Consider the following 12116-nt stretch of genomic DNA (forward strand, 5'->3'; position numbering starts at 1 on the left):
CCAAGTGGTATTAATAAAAACCATGAAATAAGCAGCAAACTTAAAAGCCACTTACATCTATATTAGTCACACAAATAATAAAATTCACAAATCTTGTAGGCACCAAACCTGTTTTACCAAGCCACAAGATAGTATTACTGTCAAGACTTTCACTGGGATATATTTACCAAAGAAACAATATATAAGACAATGTAATTTCAATACTGAATTATAAATATGTGGATAAAAATGCCATTGCAGCCTTTCAGATCAGAAAGAATAACTCCTAAGAAATCAATATTTTTTCAATTAAAAAATAGGATAATCCCAAACTTTGGAGGAACAGGCTTTTGATGCAGGAATTTTTGGTAGAAATAATAGGGAATAATTTACCTAAGTCTGTAACCCTTGGCTTTTAAGAGGCATAGCATATCAAGACATCAAATCAAATACCATCTTTTACTAACACAGCATTACTATATAAAATGCCTTAAAAGACTGAGGCATCCATGGAGATTTAATGGTGTATCCAAACAAGCATCTCATTATTACAATGTTCAATAGTGTCCCGGTCCTTTAAATAAATAGAAATTTTAAGTTATAATAATATTTATTATTTAGTACAAATGTGAAAATACAACAAATGATAGAAGAATATTATACTTTGTGCCAATATAAAGTCAGTCTTACAGGATCACTCAGAAATCACTTATGGAGAAAATACATATTTAATCTGTTCCTTTCATATGCAATAAGTTTCTCCAAAAAAGAAAAAGACCAAAAAAATTCAGAACGTTTAAAGCTTTGGCATAGGGAATAAACTAGGAAACAGTGTAAAAATAAATGGGTAAATGTAGTAATTTTTTGCCAACTCCTGAGAAATTATTTTATGTATGAAATTAGAGTAGCATAATTAAATCAAGGTAACAAAATTGAGTGAATGTGTTCAATATACTTCATACTCAAAATGCATAAATAAGGGTAGAAGAGATTTTTCTATATGCCATATTTCAATCAATTTACATATGATGCTGGTCGACATGATCAAAGTTATATGGCTAAAGGTGTCATTTTCTGGATAGCTCATTGTGGGGAACTTTGGTGAGGGTTGCCATGCAATGGTGTAGTATGATATGGCATAGTTAAAATCATGGTCAGTTATTTTGATACTCACTTTCAGTAAGACTTAGAGCTCACATTCCATTAAAAAACAACCTGATTTTGAAAAACAACGCTAAATAAAAGCAATAAGAAAGACGGTTATACCCAGGCCATGAGGCAGGTCATAAGAAATATTAAATAATGATATTGCCATTATGGTAGTAGTAATATTCATTAGTTGTTAATACCAAGTTGGGAGATACCTTGGCAAGTTTTATAGCCTGTAGTTTGGAATGATGAGTACTACAATATCTGATGCTCTGACATATAGTCTTTAACTTAAAAAGTCAACTAGTAAGAACAGCTATAGTAAGGTGATCAATGAGCAATTACTTTATTTAAGCTCATGTTGGATTAAAGTCCCTGCTACAGCATTTAGACAGCAATGCAAACCGTGCACATCAGTTTTCCTGCCATAGGTAAAACTGAAATAGACTATAATTAATATAATTTGTAACTATTCACTTCCATTAAAATTTGTAAAAGTTTCAATGAATAGGCTCCTAATATGGATGACCAAAGAATATATATATATTTACGTATGTATGTATGCAGATATATGTGATTATACATATGTAGAGGTATATATACATATATATACTTCTAGTCTATTATTTAAAACTGCTTATACTAACAAGAGGAAAACTAACTTAATAATTTTAAACTGTCAAATTATAATGGTCAGCATTTGATTCAGTTATTGCATATGCTCTAAGATCAAAATATTTTCCCATATATTTAGAGAAGGTGCATGCAAATAAAACACAAGTAGAAACAACTTTTGCTTGTCTTGTTTTTGGGAAAGAGTAAGGGCAATCAACCAAGAGGAAAACACCCCACTCCCTAAAACCAAACTATAAAAAGTAGAAAAATAGATCTAAGACAAACTCTTGAGATGCTTTGTATAGATATTTGAAAGTACCTCACATGGCCTTAGGATCATGTATATACTTACTACATAATGCTTTGGGGGCTGAAAAAAGGAAATAAATACAAATTAAACCAACTCTTAATTATCCAAAATAACAGTCTCAACATTTTCATAGCAATTCTCATTTAATGATCATTACAATATTATAAATATGTTTAGTCGTTCTTATTTTACAAATGGTAAACTCCAATACTAAGGATAAATTTACTTATTGTCCTGCACCAGACCTGCTGAATGAGAAATGGGTCCCATGCCTCAAAAAATTACCTGGCAATCCAGACTTAAGAGAAAATCACTTTGCCTTTTGGCTAAAAGAATATAAAGTTAGAGAGAAAGCATCAATGCATACAGTAATTAAACTAACCTCATTTATTGAGCTAATATGTAGATGTATCTGGCGGTACTTACCAGGATTATCGGTAGGCATGTCGACAATCAGTTGGTCGCTGTATTTCCCATATAAGCCATTAGTGCATATGGCTACTATTTGAAGAACATAACTCATATTGGGTAGCAAATTATTGAGAATAGCACCCTAAAAGAAAGATGTTAGTAATTATACAAATGTTATTCTCATAGGACTACTAATACACTAGGTATCTTTCCTAGAAAACTTTTTCTCACTGGTCCATGGAAAATACTTCTATTTTATTAACCTAAGGAAAAGTTTATGTAATGTTGCTTAGTTAAACTTGTGGTATTTGTGAATTATGAAGAACTGGAAAACTAGGCTTTTTTTTTTTTTTTTTTTTTTTTTTTTTGCTTTTTAAAAATCAGATTTAGTTTTAGGAAGTTTCATTTTTAGCCAGAACTCATCAAATTCATAAATGAGTACCACAAACTAAAAATTAATATTTTAGACAAATAAATGGGGAGCATGTGCAAATAAGGAGCAAAGTGAAGAAGTGAACAACTAACTTATCTCTTTTTCTTGACAATATATATGCAAGAACAGTAATATAATTATCTTCTTCACATAATTATGAAATAAACATTTATTATCATTTATTTCACAGATCATTGTGTCTCCATATTCTAGGCAACTGAATTAAAAGGTTACTAAAATTTTATCCATTTTGTCCACATGATATGAAACATATTTAACAATGAGTTTTTATTTAAATGCAGGTTCCCAGGACTTGCAGGACTCTAGGTGCCTGAGGCAGACTCCAGTGTCCTTGAACCTGCAGTAGGGACTTTCTGGACCGACATCCAGATGAAGGTTTGTCGACTACACCCTAATCTATGGCCAACACTTCCCTACCAGAGCAAAGTTTAATACTGACACGCTCAGGCCACAAAAAGAATCTGTACTTATTCGCACGCGCTGGTGGAGGGAGGCAGGGGTGGATCTTTCTGTAAGAAATTTTGTCTTACATCCCCAAAGTTCTGACCCAATCATGACTTCCCAGCTGTTATCTGAAAATTTTTTGGTACAACAAAGAGGACTTGTATGTCCCCTACTCTACTTTCCCTGTGCTGATATAGCATAATGGAAGACACAATATAAAATGTATCAGGGCACTGAGATTCTGGCCCTATTCTACAACTGCAATCTTAAGAAAGGCCATACTAAATGATCTCCAGTTCATAAGTCATATGTATCTACTCTATAATGTTATTGTTGGTAAAGTTATGTTATCCATTTAATTAAATGTAACTTTTGACATAATTTAGTATAGCTTCTAATTTAAAATTTTTTTTTAATTTAAAAATATTCAGCCCACCCTGTCTTCACATAAAGTCTAAAAGTAATGGAAGAAAATAACATACAACCATTTGTAAGTTACCTTGAAAATTAAATTATAATGTTACCATTATATCAGTAAAATAACTGATCATATAGTTACCAAGTCTTGATAGCCATCTGTCAAAAATTCATGCTTGGTTTGGTCCTCTCCGTCCAACTGCTGGTACAAAACTGCAAACTTCTCAATCATGGTATCATAAACTACTCGAGGCCTTTCCCATGTAACAAGAAGGCTGGTATAATTCTCTGGGTCAGCCTGAACATTTTCTGGTTCTGAACTACAAACTTCAGAGAGAAAAAAAGTACAGCTGTTGATAGAACTTAGCCTTGAGGACTTGAATAAATAATACATATTCTATAAAAATTTTATTGTGTTTTATTTCAATATAAAGTAAAAAGTTACACTTTCCCACTGTGGAGATTTTGCTTATTCCATTTCCTATATCTAAAACACTCTTTCCTCCCCTCTTAACTCTATCTGTTCAAATCCCAGCTTTCCATTCTGGAAAGGTCTTGGTCAAATGCTACCTCCTTCATTACACACACTAATCTCTACTGAAGTGATCTCTGTCACTGTCAATCATCTATTTTATCATCATTACTGCATCATTTGCATACTTTCATATTATTTTTTCCTGAATGAATCTTGACTCCTCTAGTGGATTATAAACATAAGAACTATAGCTCTGTAGTTCTATATTGCCTAGAAAATTGTTTTGAATATATTTGGCACAGAGATTCATTTTTAGAAATAAATGAACAAAGAATATCTGCAAGTTCATGGTGACTTAATTTCTCTTGTTTGGTACCTGAAAATCTGTTCAGTTCAGGATGTGGATAATTTCAGTTATGAAAGACATACTATTACTGGAACATTTTGTTCTTAAAGAATCCTTGAACTAATTAAAAATTCCCAACCAAAGAAAACCTAAAATTGCCATTTCAGTATTTTTCAGATGTGCTGACAAAAATCCCATTTTGTTACCATAAGTAAATTAAGAAAATAATTTTAGGGAATTAAAAGACTTGTTTGTCTCATCTGAAAAAACAGTATTATGAAAAATCATTCAGAGACCTTTTTAAATGAATTCAGGCCCATGCTGGGAATCATGCCCCAAATTTAGTCTCATCAGAGAGTGCCCTGGTACTTTCCAAAATGCATTTCTAATGTGATAGTTTGGACTAATTTGGAGGAGAAAAACTATAACATTTTATGGTATTTTACTAATGAAGCAGAGTAATAGGTATCTCTTCACAGGCCAGACAGATTTGCAAAGTAGAGGGAGAGAAAGATCTCTCAGGCTGAATATTAATTAATATACATACAGAATCTGGCCTTTGTTTTCAGGTGATACCTGAAGTTACAAAGCCACTTGATGAGAGCATGCGGTAGACTTAGGTAAATCAGTCATCACTGATACAAAAACTGCAAGGACTCAAAAATATGTTAACAACTGCCACCGATTGTGACCAAAATGCCTTGTCTCTGCTAGTTTGCAGTTCACCTCCTGAACACAGGAGGGCACCCACAACTAACAATTGGTCTTATAAATGGAAACAAATTTTACATATACTTAGTAGTCACAATTTTAGCATATGCACAATATGCTAGCAGTGGTATAGCATATGTACCATATGTACAGTGTGCTAGCAGTGGTACAGAAATGATTTTAAAAATATGAATATATATATACCTTTTAAATACGTGTATAGCTTTATATCAGTTAGAAATTATTTTTCACTTCAAACCTTTGATGTTATTTTTTGTTTAGGGAGGGCTTAGGTTGGGGTGTTCCTTTAGAAATAAAAGAAAAATTATTTCATTATCAAAAAACACGAATTCAGAATGAGAGAATGTATTTTAATTTAGGTCTATACTACATGATGTTACTCTACCGAGTGAGACTTCTACCGATGTCCAGCAGATGGCAGAAGACCTTCAAATTGTCTCAAGTGAGCTATTTACGTTTATATCATTGGAGCAACAACCTCCTTCTTGCTTCTAATGAATCCCAAGTTCACTTTCAGAGAAGTTGGCAGTTACTCTGGACAATATCATTTGTAGATTTCGTCCTCGAAAAAGCAATCCCACTTTTTTACAGAATGGGAATGATTTAAAGTGAACTATACTCTTCAAGATGAAACTGTTTTGAAATGCATTAATTTTATGCATATACACAAAGCACAACAATCTCTTGAGAAAAAAATAAAAGGATTCATTGCAAAATATCCAAAGGATATTTCTGCCTAAATAGCAGAAACTACTTTGGTTGGATGTCTATGTTTGTCTCGCCTTAATAGTAACAATCAGTAGATGTGTCAAAATTTATGAATCAACATTAATATAAAGTAGAGCTCCAAAAAGAAAGTTATATTTTCTTGCCCATAGGTTTTCACTTCTTGTAAGAGTTTGTTAGTTATTTGTTTAATAGTTTGAGTTCATATTTTAATTAGAAATGTATTTTTTAAATACTTGTGTTTATTGATAATCAACAATACAGTTGCACGCTATCAAGCTTTAGGTAAATCTTTTCTTTTAGATGTGGAGTCACAGGATCTTATGGTGAAAAAGACATACATACTTTAGAATGTTATTAACAGAAAAGCCTGTATTTCTATATGTAGTTTATAATCTTGCCAAAGGGTTTCCTTTCTATAAGATAGAACTGAATCTTTCAAATAACAATTTAGTTAATTCCATATACACTATTTGGTGTTCAAACCATGGAATGACCACAGAAGAAGAGATTAATAGACACTAAATTTTCCAGGTTTTGCATATATTTCCTATTGAAATCAGCTCAATTATCTTTTTTCAATTTTATTATTATTATTATTATTATTATTATTATTATTTTAGACAGAGTCGTGCTCTGTCTTCCAGGTTGGAGTGCAGTGGCACAATCTTGGCTCACTGCAAGCTCCTCCTCCCGGGTTCATGCCATTCTCCTGCCTCAGCCCCCCCGAGTAGCTGGGATTACAGGAGTCCGCCACCACATCCAGCTAAATTTTTTTGTATTTTTAGTAGAGACTGGGTTTCACCATATTAGCCAGGATGGTCTCAATCTCCTGAACTCATGATCCTCCCGCCTCGGCCTCCCAAAGTGCTGGGATTACAGGCCTGAGCCACTGCACTGGGCCAGCCCAATTATCTTATTAGAAGCATATGTACTCTGTAAAGTACGTTTCCTGGATTGAAAATCAGTAATGTTTTTCCAGATGAATATGTACTCAGACATCAAATACAAGCTGCTATAGAGTAAAATAGTAACAAAAATATAATTTTCCTGATCATGAGAAGTTCAAAACCGTCGAAGCTTCATTCCCTCCCTCAGGACTACATCTCACATACTGATTCCTTTCCACATCTACATGTGATCTGGGTCATAGTTACTGATTCTTCAGGAGACACTGGCTGAGAAGAAGAACCTAATTGCTGGTTATTGTGCAGGCTTCTGGCTGTGAGTCTGGGACCCATGTCAAGTCATACAGAGTACAAGTAAATGGTACTGTACTATACATGAACAGTGAGCAAAGAATCCTCACTATAAAGAATGAGAATGCAGTCTCCTTTATCAGGGAGCTATACGTGTTCTTGCTTTAAAAACTTATTTTTAGCATTCCACTCTCATCTGCTTGGTTCTAGGCACTCTAGACATACAGAAGAAGAAGGTAGTGTCTCAGCCTTTAGGATGTCCATTCCTGTGATAGCTTTCAAACACTTAGATTTAGTAAGCTCTCAGATGTAACGAGTGGTTTTAGATTCTAAATTCTGCACTCCGCTGATAGAGGAATGTATAAAAAACTTACAAAAAATTCTGCCATTTAGGCCACATTAGGAAATTCTTTTCAAATTTATACACATTTCCTACTAAAAATGGTATAAGCTTCTTAAGCTTTTAGCTGACACAAAGTCCTGTGCTTTATCATTCATCCTCTCATTACTTAAATGAAGAGTGAACACCTACTACGTAGGAATGGACATGATCTGTGGAACCAGTGCCAAAATATTAATAAGCAAAGCACTGAGTGACATGAGGGAAAAATGAAGAAAAAAAGAAAAAAACAGAGACAGAGAAATACAAATACAAATCCTTGGCTGTGACAAATCTTTGTTAATCAAGAAAGTTGATGCAGATGACCAAGGGGAGATAGGAGATTCCTTCCACTTCTGTTGCTCTCTAGCCTGCCTTGGAAGAAGCACAGTCTGCCCTGAGGGAGAAGGCGCAGTCTTAGCTTCAGGTATTACGAGTAAAATGTGGATTGATACGAAATGGCAGGGAGGTGATTCTTAGGGAGTGGCAGAGAAAATGTCATAATTACCCGAGACTACACTAGGTCTCACTCAGTTATTTCCCACTAATTTGAAGTTCTGTACAGTATAACACAGCTCATGACAAAAGTGTTTCATAAATACATGCTAATAAGTACTCCACTTCCTTACTTGAAGTTTATGACCTTCATTTTTAAAAGTAGTAAGACAATGACTACTGGGAGAAAAGCTGAATGACTTACAGACCCAGAAGGTAACCAACGAGGTTGTGACTTCTCCTCGGGCAGTAGCAGATCCTAATACAACTGATGTAAACATTTACACAAATGTTGAATGTAATTGGAAAACAGCTATCCCTGTTTTGTACTTCTGAATGATTACATATTCACTTTAGATTAATAGCCAAAACAAGTCTTTCGACTTCTACCTCTTTCACTCAGTCTTTAGGGACAGAGTGACTTCATCAACAGTTCAATTTGTAATACAAAATCTTCTAAGAAGTAAATAACATTCATTTCACTTTTTAAAATACAGTCGCTGTACAGTGTTTACATACACGTAACCTTAACAAATGCTATTAACAACCCACTGACCTTCAAGAAGGTAAGTCTACTAGTGTATAATTCATCATGATGTTTTCAGGAAATTGTAGAAAATTTCTCATAGGTCAAAATGTTATGCTACAAAGACACTCCCTTTATGCTACTCTGACTTGACAACTATTTTATCTTTCATTGTTTTGGTTTTTTTTTAAGTTTGCATTAAATATATTACAGTGCTAGCAAGTGAGATTTGAAGTGCATCCATAATTCTATTCAACAATTATTTAAAAACACCTTAAACAGGAAAAACTTGAATAGTATGCCATATTCATTGTGATATCTTGGCTTTTTGTCCATACATACACATGACAATGACACTAGTTATGAGTCAGTAGCACATTACATTCAAGGGACTGTACTGCTTTGCAAATTTTAGGTCATTGAAGCCTCACCACAACCCTGTAAGGTGATCATTTTTAACTTTTCCATTCTACAGGTGAAGAAACAGACTTGGGGAGGTTAGGTAGGTTGACAATTTTTATACGACTAGTAAGTATTGATGCTGGAATTTAAAAATCAAGTCTACTGAACTTTAAAGTCTGTTTTTCACCCCTGTGCTTTAGCAGGTCCCTGCTTCTTAGCAGAAAAACCTTGTGAGGTGATAAGAAGGCAACATGAAAGCATCTGATGCCTGGAAGGCATGGATACAGTTGAACTTAATCTACTTCATATTTTTGCTATGTTTGGACTGTTATTCACACATAGTACTCATTATTTTTTATTGGCCGAGCATGATGGCTCACGCCTGTAATCTCAACACTTCGGGAGGTGGAGGCAGGCGGATCACCTGAGGTCAGGAGTTCAAGACCAGTCTGGCCAACATGGTAAAACTCTGTCTCTGCTAGAAATACAAAAATTAGTCAGGTGTGGTAGCACACGCCTGTAGTCCCAGCTACTAGGGAGGCTAAGGCAGGAGAATCGCTCGAACCCAGGAGGTAGAGGCTTCAGTTAGCAGAGATAGAGCCACTGTGCTCAAGCCTGGGTGACAAAGAGAGACTCTGTCAAAAAAAAAAAAAAAAAAAAAAAAAAAAAAGACAGTTTTCACTAACTCTTTCAAGACCAGATGGTTCTATTAAATTCTGTGATCCTTAGAAGAGCCAGTGTCCATTCCATGATGCCAAAAAGAAATGCCTCCCTAATAAATGGCAGCTCTTCATACAAATGGAAATACAGAGGTTTGAAGTTCTGATAAAATATTCATTAATTCACAAATAATCTTTTCAGCGCCTGCTGTGAATGCAAAAAATGAGTAGGGCCTGGTCCTTAACCTTACAGAGTTTATATGAATATATAAATCTCACATGGTTTTTGCAATTATTTATAATGTATTTCTAAAAACACATTTTCCTACAATGCATTTATTGAGAGCAAGATTTTGACAATTTTTATGCTAGCTTTTACTTCTCCTCCTGGTCAAAATGAAGATATTAGATATTTATAATGACAAAAAATATGTGAACTGAATGTACAAAATTGAGGAACTGATTAAGGTTTAATATATAGTTATAACTATATGATGGAATACAACATAAAAATTAAGAATGATATATTAAAGGTATAATATGAAGTAAAAAAAATCAGTCAACAGACATGTGGTATAGTCTCACTTTTTGTGAAATATAATAACATTTTAAAAAATTTTCAGAGAAAGACTTGGATGGATCTTTACCAAAATCTTCATAATAGTTATCTCGGGGTGGTGTAATTACAGGGTATTTGTATTTTTTTCTGTGTCCTTGTCTATATTTTCTACGCTGTATAAGTTCATGTAGTAAAAATTTATTTTCAGATTGAATTTAATAAAGATCAAAACTGAATATAAGTACAATTCTCAATTCTTATTCTTAAATTCAGTTCCAAAGGAGATAGTATATCCATTGAGAAAAAAACTTTCATAAGAACACAGTATTTCTATGCACAGGACAAATGATAATAAATGTTCTTTGAGTGCAAAGACTCATGATGAAAAAAGCAAGTCCTAGTTTGTGAAGAAAGAAACAACTAATTGCTAAGAGTCTAATCAGATTCATGTCTCCTCTTTTTTCACTGCAAAAATAAAATCAAGTAGCTCACTTCTTTATAATGATTTCAGTAAATGCAGACTGTTATATAATGGGCATCTATAAAAATTATTACCTAATAAATCTTGATATGCTAGGTGTTCATTATTGTTAAGTACAATAATTTTACAGAGGATTAATAGAGTCAAAATGAAGAATGTAAATTATTTAGCTATTTTTTTCAGTCACAGAGGAAACTATTTCTTAACAATTCTATCATACTGATACTATCTTTTTAAAATTAGAATCTTTCTTTTCCTGGAATGATCTTTAATTTTGAACATGAACTGTACACACAGCTAATACTACTGTACTGTATTCTTCTGAAGGCTTTGTAAATTTTTAATTAATTAAAGGATGTTCAGCAAGAAGAACTTGGCTCCAACTTGTCTGGAAATCTAAAGCCAGTCATTCCTTTTGTGTTTGTTGCCAATAATACATATGCTCTTTTTAACCCCAGAGGCTTAGACATAACTAAGCTTTGGCCAACGTTTTAATTCATTCACTTAATCACCATTCATCAAGGAGTCAGAGAGCTCTTATTACCTGCCAGGTACTTTTTTCAGATGTTACAGGTAATACTGAGATCAATTAGACAGGGATCTACCAAGAAAATAAGGTATGTACATAAACACCCCGAAGCAAGGCAAGAAAGGCAAAGTGCCACAATTGCAGGTCAGGGATTACGACGGTTCAGAAGAAAGAGGAATCACATTCAGTTTTGGGTAATCAGGAAGTCCCTATGCTGCATAAGGGCATATTAATTATTTGACAGTGGTTCGTATTAAAGCCAAAAAAGAATTGACTGAATATGTAACTGTGTGAATGAAACTCATCCAACTAACATGACCTGACTTTTCTATTTCACTGTTATCTCAAAATGATATATTTTGACAATGATTGAAACTTTAAAACCATAAATGTGCATATTAGTCTATGTAACTAGGAAAACAAAAGTTCTGTTATCATCTCTGATCCCCCCTAGAAGGGGATATGTTTTGGCAAACAAAGGGCCCCTTTCTAAAAATATTTATTTATTTATTTATTTTTACTTCAACTTTTATTTTAGATACAGGGGTACATATGCAGGTTTGTTACATGAGAATTCTAAAAGATGCTGAGGTTTAGAGTACAAATCCCATCACCCAGGTAGAGTTTTTAACTCACCCACCTCTCCACTCTCTTGCAGACCACAGTGTTTACTGTTCCCATGTTTATGTCTATGTGTGATTAATGTTTAACTCCCACTTATAAGTTAGAACATGAGGTATTTGGTTTTCTGTCCCTGCATTAGTTCACTTAGGATTATGTCCTCTAGTTCCATCCATCTTGCTGCAAAAAAATATGATTTCATTTTTTA

General features: G+C 33.7%; 1 protein-coding gene across 2 annotated transcripts in view; it reads right to left on the minus strand.

The window, feature by feature from the left end:
- The window catches only part of PTPRZ1 (protein tyrosine phosphatase receptor type Z1), a 201599-nt gene that overhangs the window by 63732 nt on the left and 125751 nt on the right, over nucleotides 1-12116 (minus strand). For both annotated transcript variants that reach the window (XM_030933226.1, XM_010356803.2), the window contains exons 9-10: nucleotides 3922-4106; nucleotides 2480-2606 (exon numbers count right to left, since the gene is read on the minus strand). In XM_030933226.1, coding sequence (XP_030789086.1) covers nucleotides 2480-2606; nucleotides 3922-4106 — 312 coding nt within the window. The remainder of the gene's footprint in view (nucleotides 1-2479; nucleotides 2607-3921; nucleotides 4107-12116) is intronic.

Source organism: Rhinopithecus roxellana, chromosome 6, assembly GCF_007565055.1.
Source record: "Rhinopithecus roxellana isolate Shanxi Qingling chromosome 6, ASM756505v1, whole genome shotgun sequence".
Taxonomy (NCBI): domain Eukaryota; kingdom Metazoa; phylum Chordata; class Mammalia; order Primates; family Cercopithecidae; genus Rhinopithecus; species Rhinopithecus roxellana.